The sequence below is a fragment of the Cervus canadensis genome, chromosome 32 (assembly GCF_019320065.1).
Source record: "Cervus canadensis isolate Bull #8, Minnesota chromosome 32, ASM1932006v1, whole genome shotgun sequence".
NCBI lineage: Eukaryota > Metazoa > Chordata > Mammalia > Artiodactyla > Cervidae > Cervus > Cervus canadensis.
This window is the reverse complement of record NC_057417.1, coordinates 27,218,186-27,239,732: the sequence shown is the minus strand read 5'-3', so window position 1 is coordinate 27,239,732 and position 21,547 is coordinate 27,218,186. Positions and strand designations below refer to the sequence as shown.

At 59.8% G+C, this 21,547-nt stretch overlaps 1 protein-coding gene across 5 annotated transcripts; it reads right to left on the bottom strand.

Annotated features, from left to right (window-relative positions):
* Nucleotides 1-42: 42 nt before the first annotated feature.
* Nucleotides 43-20,592, bottom strand: MLXIPL (MLX interacting protein like). 5 transcript variants are annotated; one of them, XR_006267089.1, is made up of 17 exons: nt 18,616-19,036; nt 14,785-14,891; nt 10,456-10,538; nt 10,200-10,289; nt 9,822-9,866; nt 9,097-9,298; nt 8,890-8,970; nt 5,816-5,985; nt 3,735-4,287; nt 3,228-3,524; nt 2,960-3,072; nt 2,737-2,856; nt 2,453-2,580; nt 2,244-2,367; nt 1,407-1,536; nt 408-1,117; nt 43-66 (listed from the first exon to the last, which is right to left on the bottom strand). XR_006267089.1 is itself a non-coding variant. In XM_043456282.1 (17 exons), exons 1-17 carry the CDS (start codon nt 18,912-18,914, stop codon nt 999-1,001), a joined length of 2,586 nt encoding a protein of 861 aa, XP_043312217.1. In that variant the 5' UTR covers nt 18,915-19,031; the 3' UTR covers nt 389-998. The 5 variants fall into 5 exon arrangements, 4 of the variants coding, with proteins under 4 accessions (XP_043312217.1, XP_043312216.1, XP_043312218.1 ...); XM_043456282.1 differs by lacking the exon at nt 43-66 and having other exon boundaries at nt 389-1,117; nt 3,228-3,381; nt 3,457-3,524; nt 18,616-19,031; XM_043456281.1 differs by lacking the exon at nt 43-66 and having other exon boundaries at nt 389-1,117.
* Nucleotides 20,593-21,547: the final 955 nt, after the last annotated feature.

Genomic DNA, 21,547 nt, shown 5'->3' with positions numbered 1-21,547 from the left:
ACCTGCCCTGGTTTGGGACACACACACACACACACTACACACAACACACACACACACACACACACACTATCACACACACCCCAAGAATACCTGCCCTGGTTTGGGACACACCACCACAACATCAACATCAACCACACACACACACTACACACAACACCCCAGACACCACACATCATTGCACACCCCAGATACCTGCCCTGGTTGCACACACACACCACACCACACACACACACAAGCACACAACACCCCCCAAGTACACACACACAGCACACACACCACCAGAATACCTGCCCTGGTTTTGGGACACCCACACACCACACACACACACACACCACACACACACACAACACACACACACACAACAGACACACCACAACAACACCACACACACACACACAACACCACACCACACACACACACCACCCTCCCCCCCCAGATACCTGCCCTGGTTTGGTCACCCCCCTGCCCACTCTCTCCTGGGATCAGACCTTCCTGGCCTCATCCGGGGACGCCACCCTGTGGCCTCTTCCCCTACCAGCAGAGGAACACAGAGAAGGAACTTCCTTTGTTTCCCTGCTTAGAAACACAGGCTGGGGCTGCACCTGTGGGGGGAGCAGGTGGGAGTGACAAGGAAGCATCACCCCCTTCCCTCTTTCAAACTCCCTGAGTTGCCAGGTTAGCAACCTGGCACTATAGCTGCTAAGGCCTTGGGATCCTTTTCCATTCAAAGCTTCCCCATCCCCACGTTGCAGACTGAAAAATGGAGGTCCAAAGACTGGAGGATGAGCCCCCTTTAGCCGCCACCCCCGCCGCCCCTCCCACCCTGCCCAGGTCACAGCATTAGTTGCTGTAGTAGGACAGGGACTGGAACACAGTTCTTCCTGGCCTTCGAGAGATAAGAAGGAACCCAGCTTGACAGCCAGGACTCAGGGCAGGAGGGGCGTGCCCAGGGAAAGTAGCCCCAGGGTAGCTGAGTGAGCAGCAGGGTCTGGCCAGCACTATAAAGATTTGCCAAGGGCGCCCTCTGTGACTGCCCGTGTGGCTTGCTCGGGTATACAGTCTGGATCCGTCAGGATGCTGGTGGATGTACTCAGCTGACGTAGGGAGTTCAGAACAGCTGGGAAAAGAGAGAGAAAGAGGGGGAGAGACACTTTCTGGGGTCAGGGGTCATCCTACACTTGGATGCTAAAGACAAAAGGATCAGGGGAGGAACTAGTCAGCAAGACTGTCAGTCAGCCCCTGCCAGGAGCTCTGTCTGCAGGTGTCCTAGTGGTCCACCCTGGAGTGTGGTGGGCGATGGACAAAAGTCTAGGCTATACTGAGGACAGGCTGGACTGGGGTCTGAGCAGGGTGGGCCCCCCACCCCCTGCCCTGAGGCTTGGACACTCTGCTGGGCAGGCACATACTTGGTCGGAGAGCAGGCAGGGAGCAGTACTGGTCCAGCCAGGCCAGGGAGGTCTGGCGGAGGCTCTGCAGGCTTGCTGTAGACACCATCCCGTTAAAGGACTCGAACAGGGGCCGGATGAGAATGCTGAACTGGAGCCGGGTCAAGGAGCAGGCCTGGCCTCCGGCTGGTACCCTCACCCACTTCACATGGAGCCCAGATGCCCAGCCACTGTCCAGCCGTGAACCCCAAGGACCCCTACTGTAGCCGCCTTCCCATCCACCGAGGTCCTCCCACAGCTCTCTGGCTCTCAGCTCCCTCCACCAGCTCGCCCATGGCCTTCCCTGGGCTAGCCCCCACCCCTGGGCTTCCTGCTCTGGCTCAGTCAAGGGCTCGACCAGGTAAGGGAATGAAAGATTTGAAGTCTTCCCGAGGGTCCACCCCAGTCATCTTACTCAGAGTTTGGGCCTTCCCTGGTGGCTCGGATGGTAAAGAATCTGCCTGCCATACAGGAGACCTGGGTTCAATCCCTGGGTGGGGAAGATCCCCTGGAGAAGGCAGTGGCTACCCTCTCCAGTACTGGGTTCTCCCCAGCTGCCCCTAGCGCCTTCTGAGGGCAGGGCTGTGGTCCTCTCATCCAGGTTCCTTCCACTCCCCTTCAGTTTCCCTCCACTCCCAGCCCATCACCGGGCAATGCTGCTGGCCAAGGTGCCAAGGGCCAGGCAGGAGAGGGTGGAATCGGAGCCCCTTCCTCCGGGAGCAGCTCCGAGACCGTGCCTGGCCTGGGGAGCAGGGCCTGCATCAGGTACAGCTTGATCTGGCTGCAGCACACACCGGGCCGCTAGCCCAGTGAGGATACTACCCAGAACTTCCAGTTGTGCAGCGTGCGGGTCCGGACATAGTCATCGAACATATCTCGCATTTGGTCGAACCGCTGGTGTGTGATGGGCACCCCAGTAGCAGGCAGCTGCTGCTGGCACAGGCTGGAGGGCATGGGGTGGGTGAGGGCGGGGAGTCAGGCAGCAGGCCCCCCCGCTGGCCCTGCACACCCTCCCCGCCCCCACCTACTTGATGGCGGCATTGAGCTCCTCAATCTGGTCCCGGAGCTGCTGGGCCTCCTCCTGCTTGGCTGCGCGCTCCTGCTGAAGCATGGTGATGTACTCGGCTGTCTTCTGCAGCGTGGTGGCCTTGCTCATCTACGGCGGCACCAACCAGGGCGGCCTTGGGTACTGGGGCCCCGGGGTGAGGCATTGGCAGGGGCGGAGGCCAGCGGGTGTGTGGAGGGCCTTGGGGTTTGGTCTTGGGAGGGTGGGTGGGGGTCCACATGCGGCCGGGGGGGCCTGGGCACTCACTTTGAGGTTGGGCTGGGTGCTGAGCGTGCTCACCAGCCCGTGCAGTGTGTCAAAGCCCAGCTTGATGTTGAAGCGCCTCTTCTGCTCCGCAGAGATGTGTGTGATGCGCCGGTTTTCTGTCTGGCGGTTGGGGGAGAGGCAAGAGAGCCGGAGTGAGCCTGGGAGGGAGCACGGGAGGGCCTGGGGCAGAGCAAACAGACCTTAGGATGACAACGGGTGCCACCTTGCTGTCTGGACGGCCCCGGCTCAGCATGGGTTGTGGGGGAGAGATACAGATGCTCAGGGCCCCCGGGCCTGGCAGCGAGGTCAGCTCTGCAGACAGCCGCCGCTCACCACCTGTGCCGGGGACAGATGGACTCACAGACCGACGCAGGGGAGAGGGTCCCATGGCCCCGTCCCTCTCATCCTGGCCCCAGATGTCATCCCCCACATCCCCCTTCCCCTCCTTCCATCCCACAAATCGCCCCTCCCCAGCTCCAACCCCTCCTTACTGCTGGGTGCTGGGGGTGAGAGCCGCTCCACTTTGGGGACAATCAGGGGTCTGGGAGGGGCCGGGGCAGCCGGGCCAGGAGGCAGTAGGGGTGGTGTGGGGGCCGCCGGGGTCGGGGGAAAGAAGGTGCAGGGGAACTCGGGGAGAGTGTCCTGCTGCAGTGGAGAAGGGCAGAGAGTCGGGGTGAAGGCCCAGGGTGCAGCCCCACCTCCCAGTGCCCGCTGTCTTACCGGTGACCCTGGGGGCCGGAGGAGAGCGCCGGACACAAGCGGTGGCTCCAGGGCTTGCTCAGGCTTGGCTGTGCACAGACAGCATGCTGGGGGCCCCATCCACCGTCTCCCAAGGCCCCACCCCTTCCTTCCCAACAGCCCGCACCCCTTCCGGGTTCCCTCTCAGGGTTAAGGAGCCAGGACCTCTGGCTGAGCCAGCCCTTCACTCCCCACCCTCTAATCCCGCAGGCTCCCCGCGTCCGCACTGGGTCCCCATCTCCCCCGCCGGCCTGACTCACCGGCTGTCAGCAGCTGCGTGAGGCAGGGGTTGTTGCTCCCGGCAGCGGCAGTGGGGCTGGCAGTGGCAGGGGCCACGGCGCGGGTGCCGGGCTTCCGCCCTCTGGGGGACGGGGCAGGGGGCTTGCCTCTGGGCCGCGTACCTTGGGGTACCGGGAAGTGAGGCCCAAAGTGGGGCTCTGAATAGCCGGAGGGTAGCAGGTCTACGGGGAAGGGGGCGGGGCCGGGGGCGGGGCCTGGGCCAGGCTGCGGGGTGGGTGGGAAGGCCGCGGGAGCAGACAGCGGGGACACTCCCGCGGCAGGAGGGACGGCTGGGAAAGAGAACCTGGGCGAGAAGAGGGGCTCTTCTTGCAGCAGAGCAGGCGGCGGGGCCATGGGAGGGAAGGGGGGCGGGGGACAGGGCTCCAGGCCCAGCCCCTTGGCAGGGCTAGGGTACTGGAGGAGGGGTGGGGGTGCGGGAGTGGGTGGGAGCTTGGGCTTGGGGTCTTCAGGAAGGAGGAAATCAGAGTTCAGGTAGGTGCTGGAGTCCAGGGAGCCAGGGCAGCTGCTCCGAGCCTGGTTGGGGGACAAAGAGCGGGGGAGAGAGCTGGCCTTTTGGGGGGCCTCCCGAGCAGCCTCCTGCCTGGCTGAGCCCTGGGTTGGACATTGGGGGAGTTGAATAATCCTTGGCCTCAGACACACACATGGGGGACATTACAATCTAATGAGGGGAAAGAGTGGGGCGCATTTATACACAACTTAAGCACGAGAAAGAGCATCAATCTTTCCGCCCGCTCATTCATTCACTAAATTATCAATCTATCCACCAACCCATCCATCCATCCATCCATCCATCCAACCTCCATCCATCCACCTATCTATTTTCTCATCTATGAGCTAGCTCATCCACCTATATTTCCACCAGCCCACCAAGTACTAACCCATTCACCAATCCATCCAACCACCTATACTTCCTTTACTCACCCACCAACCCTTCCACAGTCCATCCATCTATCCACCAGCTACATATCCATCCACCAGCCCATTTATTGATCCACCACATACCACGTGGTTGTTGCTCAGTCGTGTCCGACTCTTTGCAACCCCCTGGATGGTAAACCCGCCAGGCTCCTCTGTCCACGGGATTCTCCAGGCAAGAATACTGGAGTGGGTTGCCATGCCCTGCTCCAGGGGGTCTTCCCAACCCAGGGACTGAACCTGGGTCTCCTGCATTGCAGGTGGATTCTTTACCATCTTAACCGCCAGAGAAGCCCTTTACTGATCCACCAAACTACTTATTCATTTATGAATCCATCCACCAGCCCATCCACCCAACCAACCACTCACCGACCTATATATACACCAACCATACAAGCATCTACCCCCATCTACAACCCAACAATCTATTCTGCAACACACCCACCCACTCACACACTCATCCATCCACTGACTTGTTCAATTACTGGGCAACCATTTTTGCCTGCTGTGAATGTGCTTGATTGGTGCTCAGGATGGGAAGATGCAATGTGGCAAGTGTGAGGATGTGGTGAGTGAAGCAGAGCCCTTCCAGCAAGGAGCTCATCATCTAGTCCAGTAGACAGACCTCTCAAACAACGAACTAAGACAGTGCCGGAAAAGTCTGATAACGGAGGGAAAAGGCAGCTAGCCTAGCATCGGGGGCGGGGGGGGCGGGGGGGCAGCATCGGAATTGGCCCTGGAGTTCCTGAGCCAAAATGACAAGAGTCACATCTTCCTAAAGGCACATGCTCAGCTTTGGTCTCCATGTTTCCGTTCATACTTCTCCTCACATCTCGCTTACCCTGTACTGGTCTCTTCTGCCCAAACCTGACTCATTCACAAAGCCCAGAACTGCCCCCTCTTCCAGGAAGCCCTCCAACAAGCAGCCCAGCCCCATGCTCCTCTGTCCTCAGCCTCCCTCCCTCAACCATCTTGTCAGCTCTGCTTCACGAGGGTCTTTCCTCCCCAGCTGAACCGTGCCCTCCGGTCTCTCTCGATGGACTAAGCATACCCAGGAAGTACCCCGAGGATCTCCTGGACATGGGCAGGTGATCGGGAAAGTGTGGGGCGGGGTGGGTGAGCTCACCTGCAGGCGGTTATGCCCTGAGAGGTGGGTCATGCCCGAGCAGGCAGGGGGCACCTCCGAGCCCAGGATCCCACTGCCGAGGACCGGGTCAACCATGGGCCCGAAGCCGTGGGGCTCTGGGAAGTTTGACGGTGTAGGCGTCTGTGGGGGGCGGTGGTTGGTGAAGAAATCTGGAATTCAGACGCACAGGGTGGCAGCCGTCAGGGCTAAGGCCGTGGCTGGAAGCAGCGGGCTGGCCCTGTCCCTGGCCTGGGTTGGCGGTGGGGTGGGGGCCGGCAAGGGAGGGGGGCCTTCCAGGGGAGATTGTGAAACTGGGATAGTTTCTGTCTCACTCAGGGGAAGCAGCGGCGGGGGCTCTAGTGGGAGACAGCCGGGGAAGGGTGTGGGGGTGTCAGCAGGACCCCAGGAAGCGGCCCTCCCACTGAGCCCCCAAACTGGCTCCTGGGGACCCCCTTCCACACCCCCAGACCTGGGAACCCCAAGCCTTGTCTGCGCCTGCTGGGGACATCGAAAGTGTGTTGGGGGGAGGAGGGGGTGACTAGAGAGTGCCAGGAAGGGAGAGAGGGTGAGGTCCAAGGGGAGGAGGTCTAGGATGGGGAAGGGCACCATCGGGTTGTCAGGAGGTCACGGAGTGAGTCGGGGGAGAGAGAGGTCAGAAGGTCAGTGGGTCTGGGACAAGCTGGGTTTGTTGGAAGGTCAGTGGGTAGGGCTACAAGGGTGGAGACCAGGAGTCGGGGGTGAGAGGCCTAAGAGGGTCTGAGCAGGGTCAGAGGGTGGGCTCAGAGTGGGGGCAGAGGTGAGGGGGCGCTAGAAGGCCTGAAAGAGCTGGCTGGGTGGGGGGCAGCTCTTGTTGGAGGTGGGGGTTGTGTAAGCCCCAGGCTATTCTGGTTTTGGGAAGCAGCTGTCCGCGGCCTAACCACATCCCGGGCCCGCTCGCTGCCCGCCCACCCGCTCCCTTCCGGGCACCTTTCTCTGACCCTGAGCAGCCTTCTGTCTGCATCAGCTCCCAAGGCCTCCTGGTCTGGCCAGAGGCGACCCCACTGGCCCCAGCCACCCTGGCCAAGACAGCCGGTCAGACTTTCTCCCAGGGGCCCCTTGAAGGAAACCCAGGAGTGGGATAAGCCGGCATCAAGCCGCGAGCCCAGTGGGGTCTTATTTGTGCGTCTTATGGGACGGTGGGGCCCAGGTGCTGCTGGGCGGCTGGTTCTGGGTGTGTCTGTCTCACGAAGCATCTGTCTTTCTGCCTCCCTGTGTGTTGGTCCCGCCGTCTGTCGCTCTGTCTGAGCCTGCGTGTACCTGCCCTGGTGTGACTTGGTGTGTACATGTCTGCCCCCTGCCCATGTCTGTGTTGGGCTGTGTGTCTTTCTCAGCCACGAGGTCAGGATCCTCCAGCCTCCCTTCAGCAGAAGGACTAGGAGGTGGAGGGTGAGCACCCACGGACCCCGCGCCCCCAGCCCCACAGGGACCACGGGCCTCATCCCGTCGCCCCAGGATGCTCAGGGTCTCAGAGCAGCCCCCCTCACAGCTGCCGCCCACTCCCCAGAATCCGGCGGGGCTCACAGAGCAGCAAGCCCAGCCCGGCCCGAGTCACCAGGGTCCCCTGGTGGGGACCATAGCTGGTCCCAACCCCACCTTGGTTGGCAGAAGTCATTTCCTAGCCCCAGCCACCCAGGGAGCCTTCCCTGGCCTGTTCCCCCTCACTGACCTGCCATCCCCTGGCTGAGCTCCAACCCCCACCCCCACCCCCCACCAAGCCCCTTCCCTCCAGAGAGTTATGGCTCCCTTCCTGGGTTTCCTCTCAAGAGAGGAGCTCTTGGGGACAGAGCAGCACCTCTAAGGGCCCTGGTGCTCCGGATGCCCCCAGTTCACAGGGGCACTTGAAAGGGCCACATTAGCCCCCTTGTGTGACCCACGCCCCCTATGGTAGGTCACCCCAGCTGGACCCCACTCCCGCAGCCACCCTGCACTTCCTAACTCGACACTCAGATTTTTGCCCAGAGCCCTGGGGTGGGGGCCGCTGGGCTCCTACCTGTGGCAGGGGTCTGTGGGCCCCGAGAGGGCCGCTGCCCTCCCAGGCGGGTCTGATCCCAGGGCACTGCCATCAACACGGCTGCGGTCCCTGCAGTACCCCCGCCCCCAGGCAGGGGTGGGGGTGGTTCCTCATTCCCTCGTCCCCGCCCCCATGGGCCTCCACCTCTCAACTGACAGGCCCAGGACCCCGCCGGTCAGGCAAGAGTGGAGGGGTCACCAAAACCAAGCCTTCATGCCAGGAACCCTTTTTGTGTCTCCGAGGCCTCGGCTGAGACAGGTTGGGCCCCAGAGTCCCCTAAGCGTGTGACCATCGGGAGCAGTCTCCAAGGCCGACAGCTGAGTGAAGAAAGCAAAGTGGGAAGAAAGCTGTCGTGGAGACCAAGAGACATCTGTCCCCGTGTGCTGTACAGACGGGATGTCTCTGGAGCGACACGAGCCACCAGTGGCCGGTGGCCCTGGGGCTCAGGAGAGGGAGGTAGGGCAAAGGGCTACTTTAAAGAATGCTTTATAAGTTTCCTGGGATTTAAAAAAAAAAAAAATTACATAGGAGGAGAGAAGTGGGTGAGGTCTAGATGAAAGAAAAATGGCCAAGAAATGATAAATGTTGGTGTTGGTGAGGGTTCCATGGAGGTTCTCTTTCCCTACCTGTGTGGGTGCTTGAAATGTTCTTTAACAAACAGTTCTTAAAAATGAGTTACATAAATACAAATAAACAGACTCAAACAAAGGAGAGGGATGAAAGCCCTTCTCTCCCCTGAGAGAGTCCATGCTTTCCTGCGAACTCCTCAGAGCTGGTGGCTTCAATGGACCTGATCCCCTGTCCCCCTCCGGGTACCCTGATCTCACCGGAGGCTACTCCGGCTGCATCCCAAACATCTGCATCTGCCCAGACAAAGGGAGACCAGGAAGATCCCTCAGAAATCACCCAGATCATCTACCCTTTCAGAGGGGCCTGGGACCAGCCTGAGGTCTCAGTCATGCTGGGGCCTTCCTACCACTGACGTGTGGAGGCCCACCCACCCAGGGGGCGGGGCCTGCCCCACCTGAGATCTCCATGAAGTCATCCAGGCTGGGCTGCAGTGGCGTCAGGTCCGGCTGGATCATGTCAGCATTGCCCACATAAGCTGGAGGGGGCAGGGGTGATGTCAGGAGCGTTGGGCAGGGTGGAGGTGGGGGGCACCCGTGCCTGGCCACCTGCCTCTGGCTGCCCGGATCCCTTCAGGCCTCCCTTCCCTCGTGCAGGCCCTCACCATCTTCGGGTGGCAGCTGCAGGGGTGTGGGACTGGGCTGTGTCATGGTGAAGAGCGTATCAGAGATGTCGGACAGGAAGCAATCAAGATCCAGAAGCTGGCGCCCACCGGGCTCCTCCTCCGGGCCCCCCAGCAGCACGGGCACCACGCTGGTGAAGAGCTGCTCGCACCATCGCTCCGGCGGCTGCCACCCCCTTTCCGCCTGGGGAGACAGAGCCGTCAGCAGCCCCAGGAGACCCCACCACCACCCCATTCCTTCCCGCTCCCACTGCCCCTGGCTCTTCCGGGTCGCCCCCTGCCTGGGGGGAGGGGGTGGTCAGCCATCTAGACGGGCTGCTCTCCGCTCCTCTCTCGGGTGGACTCAAGTTTGCTGCCTGAAAGGCTAGGGTCACCGCACTGGCCTCTAACAACTCTCCCCAGGAAATAGACTGAGACGGGATTACTGAAGAGCAAAGGGTCCCCTCCTGCCTCCTGCACTTTTCCCTACCTGGGACCGCGGTTCTTACAGCCCTCGGCTCCCCCATGCCTCTCCACCACTTGCTTAGCCAACCAGAAGTCTTGGGGTCTTCCCACTACTGCGCTTCAATGCTACGCCCCCCAGGGGAAGAAGAGCTCAATTCACCAACCACAGGACAGCGGCCACGCCCACTCCCCTGCCCTCCCACCGCCTCTGCCTAGCCCACCCAGAGGCAACCGTCCATCTTCTGGGTCCAGGGAGCACCCACCTGCTTTGGGGCCAGGAGATCCCCTTCCCGACTGGACTTACGGAGCTGCAGGAACACACAGAGGGGGACACTGGACCTCCTGAACCCATCCATCCCTCCCCGCCAAGGCCTCCCCTACTCGCGGGCTCCCCCCAGATCCACCGGATCCCTCGCAGCCCCTCAGGAGCTCTTTGGCGGTAAGGAGGCTGCGAGGAGGTCCTGTGGCCACGCGGTGGCACTGTCGGCCTGGGTCTTAGTGGAGGGCCGGTGAGGGGATGTTGGTGCAGGGGGGTGGGAAGGGGGCGTTCCCCCAGGGCTCTTGCTAGCGACGCGGTGGCCAGCAGCCGCAAGGGAAAGGGTCCTCCCCCCACCCCACCCCCACCCCCCGCGCCCACTGACCCGCTTCTTGTAGTAGATACGCCACTTGTGATACTCGCGCATCACCACCTCGATGCGCCGCTTCCAGTAATTTCCCTCCAAGACGACGGCCTGGGGAGGGCCGGGAAGGGGCCTCAGTGCAGGGGTAGCACTGACCCCACCCTCACCCCAGTCTCCCTCTGGCCCAGTCCCCTCCCGCTCAGCACGAGGAGTGATGGGCAGGAGGGGGCCCGGTTTGGCAGGGCGGCAGGTGATTGGTCCAGCTGGTCTCGGCTACCTGCGGTTTCCGGTGCTCATCAGCCTCAGGCCCCTGCAGGGGGGTCACGAAGCCACACACGGGGCTCTTCCTCCGCTCCACATCTGAGAGAAGGGGGCCAGGTCAGGGGTGCCCAGCTCCCTCATCTGCCACACTATGAAATTCTGCCAGGCCTTCCATGCTCAGATTAAGTGCCACCTCCTCCAGGAGGCCTTCCAGGCTGCTCTGGCCCTCCTAGATCTCCCTTTTCTATGAGACCCTGTGAAACAAACCTCCCACGCTCCATCTGCTCCTTTGGGAGCTTAGTAGGTGTGCAGGCAATGCTTGCTGAGTGGGAACTGTGGGGCCACAGGGAGTGAATTGTCCAGGGAAGGTCTTAGTCAGGCTGGCTGGCTAAAGGTCCAGAGCCCTGGTTCCTGCCTCAGGGTGCCCATTTCCATCTCAGAGAACCATCCCTGCTCCACTTCAGGCCACCTGCCTGAGTCCTTTACCTCCTCCTCTCCCATCCCTGATCTCTCCCCAGGCTCCTTTTGGGCCAATAAACAAGTGCCAGGCTCTCCTTTACCTCTCAAACCTTCCCTTTGGCTTTCCTCCCAAACGCTGGAAGAGCTGTCACTCACCACCTCCACGTCCACGCCTCCCAGTGGCATGGTCACTCCTATACCCCAGCATCTGTCCCACACTCACCCCACTGACCCAGCTCCTGAACTCAAGGCTCTGGCCCTCCCCAGCCCCATGCTCCCTGACCTTGGCTTCAGGGCACCCCTCTCCTCCTCCCTAAGCCCCAGGAAACTTCCCTCTGTTCTCCTGTCTCCCTGACCACTTTTCACTGGCCCTGCTGCCAGCCCCACCCTAACCTTTGTCATCCTGCTCCCTTGCAGCTTCAGACTCATCTTCCAGCTGCCTGGGGGAACCTCCACTAGGCTGTCTCAAAACATCCCTCACAGATGTTTGGGGACTTCCCTGCCAAGCCAGAGCCTCCTCTGGACTGCCCACCTGGCCTCCCAGTGCCCCAACGTCCCATCACCTCCCAGTGTCCCCATCTAATCCATGGACTGACCCTCTCAACCTCAAGGATGTGTGACATTTCTTCCACCATTCCCTCCCCTCCATATGCTCACTGTCACCCCCGGTCTGGTGTCATTTCTCACCTAGACCTCCCTGACTCCAGCCCCACCCTCTCCAGTTCACCTTCCTTCTGTGACCAGGCCAATTCTTCCTAAACCACTGGCAGTACAGGCCTAAAACACTCCATGGATCCCTGAACCTCCTAGGTAAAGTTCACGCCCCCTTGCCTGACTTCCAAGCCCCTATGACTGACCCCGCTGCTTCTCCTGCCTTTCCGTCTCCTTCATAGGCCCCACCTGGAAGCCAGACAGCTACTCACCCACCCCACTCCCCTGCCCCAGCAGCCCTCTGGTTTTATTCTATGAGGAATGCCTTTCCCTTCCCTCCTTTGCTTCACCCACCCACATCTACACCCCCATCAGGATAGCCCAGGACAGCCTCTCTACTGGGAAGCCTTTCCTTGTCTGAAACAACCCCTCAGTCCCACCTGCCTCGCTCTCCACCCTGCCTCAGCCATTTCTCTGCACGCTGGCCTCTCTGCTGGGAGTGAAAGCAGGGGTGGTGCCCTTTAGCCCCAAATCCTTGCATCTGGCACAGATGCAAGGCACACAGCAGGCCTTTAGAACCCTGGAACCCACCCCCGCCCCGCCCCACGATGAAGTGACTTTTCCTGGCAATCTTGACAAAGAGGACTTCCGGGGTGTCTGTGGAGCCCATCCTGCTTCAACCCACAGCCAGCTTCCTCTGACACAGAGGAGGGGGGACCACCTGACCATGGAATTTCTTGGGACCTTCAGCATCATTTACAAAGTTCTGTCCTAAAGGACATCCTCCAAGACTATCCCTGTGGGAGTGGGGATGGGGGTTGTCCTGGTTGCTAAGCAGGGCTTGGACAGAAAGCAAAGGGAGGGCCCTTGGCTGTGTGAACTCCTGGGGATGAGAGCAAGGAGGATCTCAGATTCTCTGCTCCTGGCTTCGTCGTTGAGAATGTGAGCCAGGAAAGATCGGGCTTGTCCAGGGTCTACAGAGAATAAGCGCTGAGCAGGCCTGCTCAGGCTCTGCCCTCCCCCACCCGGTGACCCTGTGCTCTGGATGGAAGGGCAGGGATCATGTGACTTCCTAGGGCTTGGGCATGCTTTACTTAACAATGGTAAGTTCATCCGTTCCTGCAGCCTCCTAGCCCCTTGCACCTGTGCTGGGACAGGGGACGCACAGAGGAATCAGGGATGAACCTCCCAGCTTATGGGGAAAGACAAGGAAAGCACACACATCACAAAAGCTAAAGCAGGGTGGCAGGTCTGCCCAGGAGAGGGGACAGTGCCCTGGGAGCTCAGAGGTAATACGATGATTTGGCGGTGTGGACAAGGAAAAGGAAGGGAGCTTGGAGGCCCGGAGCCTGCCCAAGAGAGGCAGGTGTGAAGGGGAGGAGCCAGGCAGCCCCCCAGCAAACCCACTCCTCCGCATTTCCTGAAGCCCACCTTCAAACCTTCCAGGCTCAGGAAGGAGGAGTCCTGATACTGGGTTTCAGGCCAGCCTGTGTGCTGTTGTTATTATCACAATAACAGTAATAAATCCCAGCATTCACCTGAAGGGAGCTCTTGTGTGTGTCTGGCCCTGTGATGCGACACGGATCATCTGTCTTGCTGAAAACCCACAGCAAGCCTGAGCAAGAGGGTGTATTATGATTCCCACTTTACAGATGAGCAAGCTCCAGCTGCGGGAGGCAGGGGCCTTGCCCAAGGTCACAGAGCTAGGACATGCGAGAACTTGACTCAACTGCCCTGTCTGACTCGGAACTCGGGGCCCTTCCATCAGCTTGTGCCATAGTCTGGGTGAGGACCCCCGGCTGGCATCAGAAATTCCTTCTGCAGAGAGAGAAGGGTTTGCATCCCATCCTGCTTTGGAGGGAAAGCCTAGAGGTGGGAACCTCAGGGTGGCATGGGATGGTGGGGGAAGTTAGAGACTCCTTCTCCCCCTAGCCTACCAGCTTCCTGGTGTGGGCAGGGCCTGTCCTGAGCGTTCTCACTGGAAGCCAGCCAGCTGGGAGCAGTGGAAGGGGCGTTGGGCTGAGCTGGAGAGCCCTGAACTCACAGCCAGTCAGAGCTCCACTCCTTTTATGCTCCGTCGCCCTGAACACGTCAGCATTCCTGCCTGGAGAATCCCCATGGACAGAAGAGCCTGGCGAGCTACAGTCCATGGGGAGGCAAGGAGTTGGACACGACCGAGAGACTAAGCACACACCCTGAACAAGTCACTCGCCTTCTGGGCCTCACCGGCTCATCCGTAAAATGGGGGTAATAATAACCTGTCTCCCAAGGTTGCTTGGAAGCCTTAAGTAAGATGATTTATGAACCTGCCAGGCACATAAGGCAAATAGAAACCAAAAAACAAAACAAAACAAAAACAAAAAAACCACTCCTTTTCTCTGCTTGAATGGAACCCAGTGGGGCCAGTACAGAGAACACACGGGTGGGCCCTTGTGGGCTGTGTGTTCCCAGCTCAGCACAGCCTTCGACCCTGCAGGAGGACCTTCCTGAGCTGGACAAGGTCCAGCATGGGATCGACCGGCCTCTCAGCCTCTGCTGCCCTGCCATCGGGGATGGGTGGGTTTTGCATCCCCAAATGAATGACTGTGACCTCCTCAAGGGTACATCAGATTCAACCGTCATTTATTAAGCGCCGGCTTTGTGCCAGGCCTGTTCATACCTGTGATCCCCATGCCAGCCATGAAAGTTAGGACTCTTGGCCTCCTTTTATAGATGAGGAAATGGGTTCAGAGAGGTCAGACAACTTGCCTGCAGTCACACAGCCAGCAAGGGCCAGAGACAGGGTGGGAAACCAGCTCTGGGTGACTCTGAAGCCAGAGTCCCTTCCACTCAACCACGTGGCCTCTCTGGGCTCCCTCCCCTCAAATCTCCATGGCAGAGGGGGCACCTAAGGACCTCAGGGGATAGCTGGTGGAGACCCACCAGGATATGAGTTTCCCCTTTGTGATTGGCCCAGATAGTGCTGAACACCTCTTTCTACCCTGGCATTTGAGGCGCCTGACTACACTAATGGGGTGCAGAATGGGCTTTGAACTGTTCCCCCAAATCAGCCCACGTTAGGACTTCTAAGGGGTAACTCCTGCTGTGCCCAGCTTCACAGTGGAGAGTGCCCTTCGGGACGGACACGTCCCCCGCGACCCTCTGGGTTTAGAAGCTGTCGAGGGGTACTGATGCCGGGGACCCCGGTCTCCCCCAAGGTGCTCTGCCGGAGCCGGGGCTGAGGGTGCCCACTCACACTGGATGTACCAGGCCCTCCAGATGGCGTTGTTGAGGCGGATCTTGTCCCTGCACAGCAGCTTGAGGCCTTTGAAATTCTTCCACTTGGGGGAAACCAGCTTGCCGCTGTCAGAGGGAGAGGGCCGGGTCAGGGTGCAGGTGTGGAAAGTTGAAGGGGGGTGGTGGGCTCCACTCTCTTCCCGGGCCCTGGGGTACTCATCTATGGTGAGGGACCACCCCCAAATCCTGCCCCTCACTCTTACCTGCCTGAAATGACTACCTTTAAAATACTCTCCCAGGCCCCACTCCAGGCCTCTGTGTTCCTCTGGCGAGACCTGCTGAGACCTGTTTCTAAGCTCGGGTCCTTGGAATGACAATGGCTGTCCATTTCTTACTGAAGGAAACTGAGGGTCAGGAAGTAAAGGGGACGTGCCCAAGGACACATGGTGGAATCTCACTCAGGCCCTGTGGCTTTTTTTCTCCATCCATCTCACTGGCCCCCTGAGTCCCCAGGGGGGTGGGTCGGGTTTGTCTGAGTACAGAGGGAACCAGTTCACCAGAGGCGACCTCCAGGCAGCCAGCCACTGCCTTTTCACTGCCTGTCCAGTGTCTGCCCAGCCCAAAACCCCAGCATGGCGATCTGGACTGAGCTGGAAGGTACAGTGTCTCCCAGAGTGTGCGTAACGCGACAGCCACCAGGGCCCAAAGGAAGGCAGCTAGGATGGTGGAGTGATGGGCAGGACCCTGACCCAGGTAGTCAATCAAATCCACGCAATGGATTGGGCTTTCCCATGTGAGGGGCTTGACTCTCAGGGTCCTGATGGTCGCAGGCCAAGTCTGCCACCCCCAAGGAGCAGGCCTAGGAGGTCAAGATGTTCAGGGTCTGAGAATCCCTGCTGCTCCCTCCCTCTTCCCTTTTCCCTCCTTCCTCATGGTTCACCAGCTGGGGTAATATACGAGTCCCCTCTGGCCACCTTCTCTTGCTCACATGGAAGGCTGAGGCCCCAAGGCTTAGTCTTCCAGAAGACCAGGTCTGCTCTCTCTGGGGGCCTCTCTCAATTCCTGGAGCTGAGGGGCAGGTGGGTGGCAGTCTGGCTCCTACAGCCCCTTGAGTACCCGAGTCACTGGGTCCCCTCTACTCTCTGGTCTCCCAGCTCCTGTGTTTGCTTTGGGGTGGGGTGGGGGGACTGCTACCCCAGGGTACAACAGGCCTCATTACCCAAATAGGGTACATGGCCCAAGCACCCAGCCCGCTGGCTTCCCCTCCATCCCTCCTAAGTTAGGTAAACACCATCTGTCCAGTAGGGAGACAGAGAGGGGGGCACTCTGATACCTCCTGGGCCAGCTTCTTTTGTGGCACCTGGGGGAGGGTACTCCTGAGTTTGTGGCCCCAGCCTGTATCCTAGCAACCTCCCAGCCCACTCTGATCACCCAGTGCCTGCCCCCATTCCCCACCTGCCTCCCTCCCTCTGCCATTACCCCACTGAGGTTATAGTGTTTGTGGCCAGGCAGGGCTCGGGGAGGTGAGACAGTGACATCCAAGCCTAGGAGAAAAGGATTTGGCTGGGAGGGGAGGAGAGGGGCCCAGCCTGGAGCAAAAAGCCTGTAGCCAGAGTTCAAAGGATTTTTTATGACCAATAGAAATTCTGGGAATTTAGGGAATGAGAAGAGGAAAATGCATAACTGCCTCCCTCACTCCACATATCTACCTTGCAGAAATTCCTTTAGAGTTTTCCCTGATAGCGTCCTGCTTGTTCTCCTTCATCCCTGAGGCCATTCTTAGCCAGCTAGCTCTGACCATGAACAGGTATTTTCTCAGAACTTTCAGAACTTGCCTCCCTGAAACTTCCACCCACAGAATCGTGGAACACGGGCCTTCTGCCCATGCAAGCAGTCCTTTCTCTGCCCACACAGCCCTGCTGAGGGTGAGAACTGACCAGACGTCCACAGGCTGTCCCTCCAGGTCAAACTGACCAGTTCCACCCCGCACCCCTGGACCCCCCTGCTTTGCTGTCCCTCCCCATCTACTTCCTCTCTTGGGATACCCCAGCTTCGTCACTCCTCTCCCCTCCAAGGAACCCCTAAAATTAGAAGTCTTTAAGGGCTAAAAACACTGTCCGAGTCTGACTCAGTTTTTCCCTCTGCCAAATGGGAGAACTCAAGAGTCCTCTGGTACTGAGCCACTCCCATCCCTACCCCTTAGGCCCCCACTCAGGGCCGGCCACAGAGATGGAATATTCTTGTTTTGGGAGAAAGCCCAAATCTCTCTACCCCAGCTTCCCCTAACTGGGGTCACAACAGTGTCGTCAGCCTCCTAGTGGGGGTGGTTCTGTGAGTGGGCTCTGTCCCCTGCCTGGCCTTTTCCCCTGAATATCCCCTTTTGGGTCACCCATGGTCTGGGATGGGGGGTGGGCCTGAGCCAGCCCAGGCAGAGCAGTGTGTGGTATAAAGCAAGAAGCCTAAGTTGGGAATGGGTGGGAAAAGAGGACCCTGGAGGACCCTGGGAGCAGGTGCTCCCCCTGGCTGGATCCCGCATCTGGTGCCCCGTGACCTTAGATGCCCTGTCCCCTGAGGTCCCGTGATGTCCAAGGAGGGGAGGGAGGAAAGGGATGGGAATTTGAACTTTCCACACAGGTCTGGCACTCTGGGCGATCAGATTGCAACACGACCTGGGCCCGGGGCCAGAGCGTGCGGGCCAAGGTTACAAAGCGTCCAGCCAATGGGGTCCAGGCTGGGCGCCGCAGCAGGGGGTGGGCGACACTCCCCCGCAATCCCCACCCCTGCTCCGGGCTCCCTGTCAGTGCCGGTCTCTAGCCAGCGGTTCTCAGAAGAGGAGGAGGCGCCGCAGAGGAAGAGGAATATTTGCACAGAGAAAAGATCAAGGCCGGCCGATCCTCCTTTCTCTCCTCCGAGTTTTCGGTTGATAATTTATCCTGGTCCCTCCGCTCCGAGGAACTTTGCTCCGGGGCACAGAGCCAGGACCCTGGTTCGCGCCCTCCCTTGGGATACAGGCGTGGAGCTGGGGCCGGGGCGCGGCCGGCGTGCTCTGTGACGCGCCGAGCAGGGGTCCCAGGCAATATTAGGCGCAGAACCTCGCGCGGCGACTCGGGGAAGCGATCCCAGGCACCCCCCTCCCCGATCCCGGTTCCCGGGGACCAGCGCTGCGCAGCCTGTATCACCCCACGCCGGACCCCGCTGGGAAACTGCGAGGGAGCGCCTCCTGGGTCCTCCCCAGGCACTCTCTTCCCGTCACCCTCAACCCAGCAGGTTAAGAACAGGTTAATTGTCCCGCAATCGAGGGGTGCAGGGTGGACGAGGGACTGGATTTCGGTCGACGTTGACTACGAACTGGGACAACCAAGGCGCGAGGAGTATCGGGCGGGTGCAAGAAGAGTCGGCCTGGGCAAGGGGCTTCCTTATTGGGAGCAGAAGTCTGCAGGTAGTCGGGTAGAGTGACCCCCGGGGTGAACGGTGGGGATGTTAGGACCGCCTAGGGTCCTGGGAGCGATGCCCTGCTGGCATTCTTTGGGAGCGGAGGGGTCAGGACTCGGGGAGAGAGGCCGGAGGTGGGTCTCCGGAGGTCGAGGCGGAGGGCAGGAGGTCCCTGCCCTACGGAGGGAGTCTTGGTGGCGAGGAATGGGAACCCGGGAGGGATGCAAGTCGGGGGGCCAAGTGGAAAGGGAGGGATCAGAGACACTCCGGGGTGGAGGAGAAGAGGGGATCCAGGATGTGGCCCGAGTCTCTGAGAACAGCCGGGACCAAGGCTTAGGGCCGGGTGGGTTGGCCGGGGGCCCCAGAGCGAGGTCCCGCCATGGAGGGCCGAGGCCGTCGGCCCCGGAGCCGCCCTCACCTGTAGGCCAGGCTCATGCACTCGAACAGGCGGGTGAGTGTGGGGTCGATGCTGCGCGGCCCGAAGTCGGCGTGCCCTAGGGACCCCTCCTGGTCGCGCCGCCGGGTCAGCGAGTCGCTGTGCGGCGACGACACCATGAAGTGACCGCTGTGGATGACCTGCGAACGAAGCAGCCCGCCCGCGCTGCGCCGGGTATTCGGGTCCTCCGAGTCTGTGTCTGAGTCCGAATCCGGGCTGGGGACGACCCGCGGGCCCTGCAAGCCCGCGACCAGACCCGCCAGCGCCCCGGCCATGGTCATCGCCACCGCCGCCTAGCCTGGGCTCCGGGCAGCTGCGGGCGCAACCTGTGTGGCCAGACCGGCTAATTAGCATAGGCCCTCCCACCGCTTATAGCATAGCCCCGCCCTCCCACCGCGATAGGTCGCTCGAGGGGGCGGGGCCTCGGGGCGCGCGGGAGCAGACGGGGCGGGCTTACAGTAACAGTCAATACGCCAGTTGTGAGAACGCCGGGTCAGAGCTCTCGCAGTTTTAGAGTTTGGAAGAGGAGATCTCTTATCTCCTCTCCCGTCTTTCCTTATGCTGTGACCACCTGGTTCCTGGTGGAACCGCCCCTACGTCACCAAAACGGCTCTCAAGAAGAGTCGTTCACGCCTGAGCCAGAAAGTCCTCACTGCCAGGAATCCTTGCTCCCCGGGTCGCCCTCCCGTGAGTCGTCTCATCTAACTACGGCCCCCCCTGCCCTCTCTGACCTCCCGGCTCATAGTAACTCCCTCTCCCGTGCTCCACACAGCGGAAAGCACCAAGTCTCGCGTGGCCTGACCCACAGGAAGGTCCGGATACCTCCAGTTATCATTGTAACCGCTGCAGCTGCCCAGAGGTCGTGGGGGGTTTACCTGAGTGTGAATCCTGCCTGGACACGCGGGGCCCTTACCCGTGGTGAAGGGGAAAGGAGAGCCTTGGTCACCCTCCCCCGGACACCCCCTAGGCAGCCCACCGCTCTGGGTCCCCTCCTCTCACCGACCCTGTGGTCCAGCTTGTGTTCTCGTTTCTAGAGGCCCTCTTCTCATCTAGAAGAGACAAACTAGGCTGTTTGGTCGGAGGCATTTCACACCTGTCACTTCACTGGCACCTTTCACAACCTTTCGGGTGGGTTCTTAACCCACATCAGAGGGGGCACCAGAATCCACAGGCATGGAAACAAGCCTGGAAGAATTCCAGGCTTCCCACCCACGGCCATCTCTGCTGGCGGGGGTGGCGGGGCGGTTGCTGAGGTCTGGAGGCAAATGTTAACCTCCCTTGACTTTGCGGAGGGTGTGGTCTCTGTTAAGTCACAGGCAGACCAAGGGAGGACGTGGTCAGTTGGGGGCTGAAGGCTTGGACAAGGCTCCCCCACACACTTTCTTCCAGCCCATGGCAGGGTCACACAGCTCCAAGAAGCAAATGGCAGAGCCCTGAGAGCCACTGAGACCGCTTGAAGTGCTGAAATGGTTACCCAGGCTGGCCACAGGCCAGCCGTTCCATCCACCACGTCCCCTGGACAGGTTCCCTTTGTCCCTGCCAAACAGTCACTACATGTTCCCAGGAGCCCCAGCGACCCTGCACCACTTCCTCCCTGCTGCTCTCTGCAGGGGGAGGATTCTCCCTGCGCACCTCTCCCAAATTCTGGGGAGGTGGGTCCTCACGTTCCCACCTCAGCCTGCCCTCCTCTGGAGAGAGGGCCATCTCTAAATGGCCCTTTTGGAATCCTTGGCTCAGTGAATTATCCCTCATGTGCCTGTCTGACTTCTCCTCTGGCCTCTGGGCCCTGAGGCAGAACTGTGTCCTGGAGTATCTGAACCCCCACAATGGGCACCCAGGGACTTGGGGGACACATTGTGGGGGTAGGGGTGGGAAGCAGGGTTTCCTCTCCCTTGGAGCCTCCTCGCTTCAGGTGGTGATTTAGTCACTCAGTCGTGTCCAACTCTTTGTGACCCTATGGACTACAGCCCACCAGGCTCCTCTGTCCATGGGATTCTCCAGGCAAGAATACTGGAGTGGGTTGCCATTTCCTTCTCTAGGGGATCTTCCCAACCCAGGGATCAAACCCAGATCTCCTGCCTTGCATGCAGATTCTTTACTGACTGAGCTAAAACAGACATCTGATTTCATCCTTCTCTGCCTCTAATTGCATGAAAGACCCTGGGCAAGTCTGTGTCTTACAGGGAATCTGTCTGTCAAATGTGCTCAGTGTATGCCCATTCACTTCAGTCATGTCTGATTCCTTGTGATCCCATTGACTGTAGCCCTCCAGTCTCCTCAGTCCATGGTATTCTCCAGGCAAGAATACTGGAGTGGGTTGCCATGCCCTCCTCCAGGGGATCTTCCCAACCCAGAGATCGAACCTGGGTCTCCTGTGTCTCCTGCATTGCAGGATAGCAGGGACTTAGAACCAAGAGTGTTTCCAGTTGCAGGACCCTAAGACAGGGGATTCCCTGGAGAAGAGAAAGGCTACCCACTCCAGTATTCTGGCCTGGAGAATCCGTGGACTGTATAGTCCATGGAGTCGCAGAGCTGGATGCGACTGAGTGACTTTCACTTTCTTTACTCATTGAGCCGCCTGGAATGGGGAAGTTGAATTCATTGATGTCTTAGGGTCCTGCAACTTGAACCACTCTTGGTTCCAAGTCTCCACTATCACCATTCCAGCTCATGCTCCCATGTTCCTCCAACCTCCTGTCCCCAGGAGAAAATCTAAGAGTAGTGTTCTGTGGCTCAAAAGACTTTCCCCAGGGGCTTTCTCTGGTGGTCCAGTAGTTAAGACTCCATGCTGCCACTGCAGTTCAATCCCTGATCGGGGAACTAAGATCCTGCATGCTACACAGCATAGCCCAAAAAAGAAACTCTCCTCTGAGCTAGTTTTCACCAGGTGGGTTATCTCCCTTACTTCATGCCT

Coding starts and splice junctions, on each gene's coding strand:
- MLXIPL (XM_043456281.1), bottom strand. CDS start 18,914: ATGACCATGGCCGGGGCGCTGGCGGGTCTGGTCGCGGGCTTGCAGGGC. Junction 9,867..10,199: donor GTATCTACTACAAGAAGCGG/GTCAGTGGGCGC, acceptor GTGTTCCTGCAG/CTCCGTAAGTCCAGTCGGGA. Junction 3,073..3,227: donor CTCACCCCCAGCACCCAGCA/GTAAGGAGGGGT, acceptor TCCCCGGCACAG/GTGGTGAGCGGCGGCTGTCT.